Source organism: Berghia stephanieae, chromosome 4 (assembly GCF_034508935.2).
Source record: "Berghia stephanieae isolate SIO BIC M18660-M18661 chromosome 4, UCSD_Bste_1.3, whole genome shotgun sequence".
NCBI classification, from domain to species: Eukaryota; Metazoa; Mollusca; class Gastropoda; order Nudibranchia; family Aeolidiidae; genus Berghia; species Berghia stephanieae.
This window is the reverse complement of record NC_088363.1, coordinates 71,981,992-71,984,491: the sequence shown is the minus strand read 5'-3', so window position 1 is coordinate 71,984,491 and position 2,500 is coordinate 71,981,992. Positions and strand designations below refer to the sequence as shown.

General features: G+C 41.2%; 1 protein-coding gene across 1 annotated transcript in view; it reads right to left on the bottom strand.

Annotated features, from left to right (window-relative positions):
* The window catches only part of LOC144971162 (protein dachsous-like), a 187,819-nt gene that overhangs the window by 182,622 nt on the left and 2,697 nt on the right, over positions 1-2,500 (bottom strand). Inside the window, exon 2 of the mRNA XM_078911647.1 lies at positions 1-2,218. This exon is cut by the window's left edge and continues 191 nt beyond it. Within this exon, the coding sequence (XP_078767773.1) occupies positions 1-1,720 (1,720 nt within the window). The 5' untranslated portion in view covers positions 1,721-2,218. The remainder of the gene's footprint in view (positions 2,219-2,500) is intronic.

Sequence of the window (2,500 nt, the reverse complement as noted above, 5' to 3'; positions counted from 1 at the left end):
CAGTGGCCTTCGTTGTGACTACTCCAGTATTAGAATCCACGGCGAACCAGGCGGAGTGAGATGGATTATCCTGAAGTTGGTAAGTAATCCTCCTGTTATTTCCAGCGTCGCGATCCGTGGCTGAAACCTTTATCACTTCTTTTCCAACCTCAGCCGTTTCCTCGAGTTCAACCTCATAGCGATTCTGCTCGAAAGTTGGCTCGTTATCATTGACGTCATCAACGACGATCTTGAATAATTTGTTGGCGCGAAGAGGAGGCGTGCCTACATCTGTGACATCAATGGTCATTTCGTACGATGGAATCGCTTCACGGTCGAGGTCGGATTTCACGTAGAGGCCGAGTTTGGAATTCTCGTCAAGTTTCAGTTCAAAATGGCCTTCATCTCCATAGAGCCCGATTTTAGCATTTGGCTTGACCTCAATATCCGGGTCATCTACGCCGATCTTTGCAACCAAGGTACCGACCGAAATATCCTCCGGTACGTGGCCCAGAGAGTACTCCGACAAGAAGACTATAGAAATATTGGCAGGCTGCTCGTTTATGTTTTCGATGATTATATCCAAGGCAGCCGTGCCATATTGGCGGGGATTTCCGTTATCCTGCGCTTTTAAATTTAACAAAAACCGTTTCTGTTTCTCGTAATCTAGCGGTTTATTCACTTTGATCTCACCAGTTATCGGGTTCATATAGAAATATTCCTCTGGGTCGGATCGATGGTCTATAGAATACGTTATCCTTCCGTTTTCGCCAGAATCCGTATCTGTCGCCTCAGCCGTTATGACATGAGTTCCTACCGTGACATTCTCCGCAATTCGTGCAGAATAAGTACTCGTGTTAAAAATTGGCTCATTATCATTTTGATCTTGAATATTTATCGTTACCTTCATGGTAGAATATCTTCCACCTCCATCCGTAGCTTTGATAATCAAATTATACGTCTTAACAGTCTCGTAGTCAAACTGGGTCCTATTGATAACTAAGTCTAAAATCTTTTCAACATTGCTGTTATTTCTAATTTGTAACGCAAAGGCATGTTCCTCGTTTCCAGAAACAATTTCAACTGTTTGGGTCGAATTTACGCCTATATCTTTATCTTTTACACTCCCTAGGGCGATTTTGACATCTGGCGGGGCGGATTCCGGGATACTTTCAGTCAACTGTCTATGCTGAAAAGTCGGGGTCTCATCGTTAACGTCCAAGACTTGAATTTCAACGATGACTAGTTGCGATGGGAGAGAGCTCGTACTGAGAATGATTGTGTGTCTGTCCTTGACCTCTCGGTCGAGCACGTCCCGGGTGTTGATGTGACCATTAGACAAATCCACCTGGAAACTGTTCACCGTTTTATTGCTCGCCTGAGATGTAATCCAACGAGAATAGGGTGGGTTATATTTCGAACCGGAAACTATGCCCACAAGATGGCCCACAACAACATCTTCTGGAACGGTAAAATCTTTATAGAAATGTTCAACGTCTGCCCCATTTTGCTGATGTGACGGTGTGGGCATTGTTATAAGTATAATAAGGCAAAGAAATAAATGAAAATGGAGACGAAAAGAGGGTAAACACGTACTAAATTTAGAATACCGTACATTTTTTGAACTGACGTTCTGATCCACAGGTGTCCCTGACACACAAGGAGTTAAACCTGCTCTCGTTGTGTGTTTGGATCCCTTCAATACTTTGGGATGATCCCACAAATGTGTCCACGACGTCATGACTGGTTATTGTTTGGGTTGACTTCCAAAGAAGAGGTGAAATTTTGTATTGAATTCAGAGTCGGACTCACAGTTGATGCAGTCGATTTTATTACAATTAATATAACGACAAAAGATGAAATTATTAAGACAATAATTACAAAGGCAGTGAAGATGGTGATTGGTCGCTTTTGTTACCCCATGATGCTTTACAATAGGCACTCTGGATGTTGTGAACATTACTGCTCCTGCTTCTGCTGCTGCAGTCGCCGACGGCGTTATCATTTTTCGCTACATGTTGATGCTGAAGATGGTGTTGATGATGACGGTGATTATGCATCATTATCAACACCAGGATGTTTCATATGGGAATAGGGGAATACCCGCGTTGAGCTGGGCGTGTTTCTCTCATAAATAATTCTGCTTGGTCAACGAACAATGTCCTTCCGTGACTGATGATGCTCTTATCACTGTTGGACGTTCAAGCACTACCAAACAGTTGTTTACAAACTGATGGAACTGAAATATAAAATAATGTTGTTTTTTATTTGCGTTGCTGAGTTACCAATATTCTAAGAAATAAATAGGAGATAGAAACTACAGCCGCAAATTCAAAGCATCTATTCTCCATCAATTTGATAATAATAACAACAACAACAACAACAACAACAACAACAACAACAACAACAACAACAACAACAACAACAACAACAACAACAACAACAACAACAACAACAACAACAACAACAACAACAACAACAAATATATTATTATTATTATTATTATTATTATTATTATTAT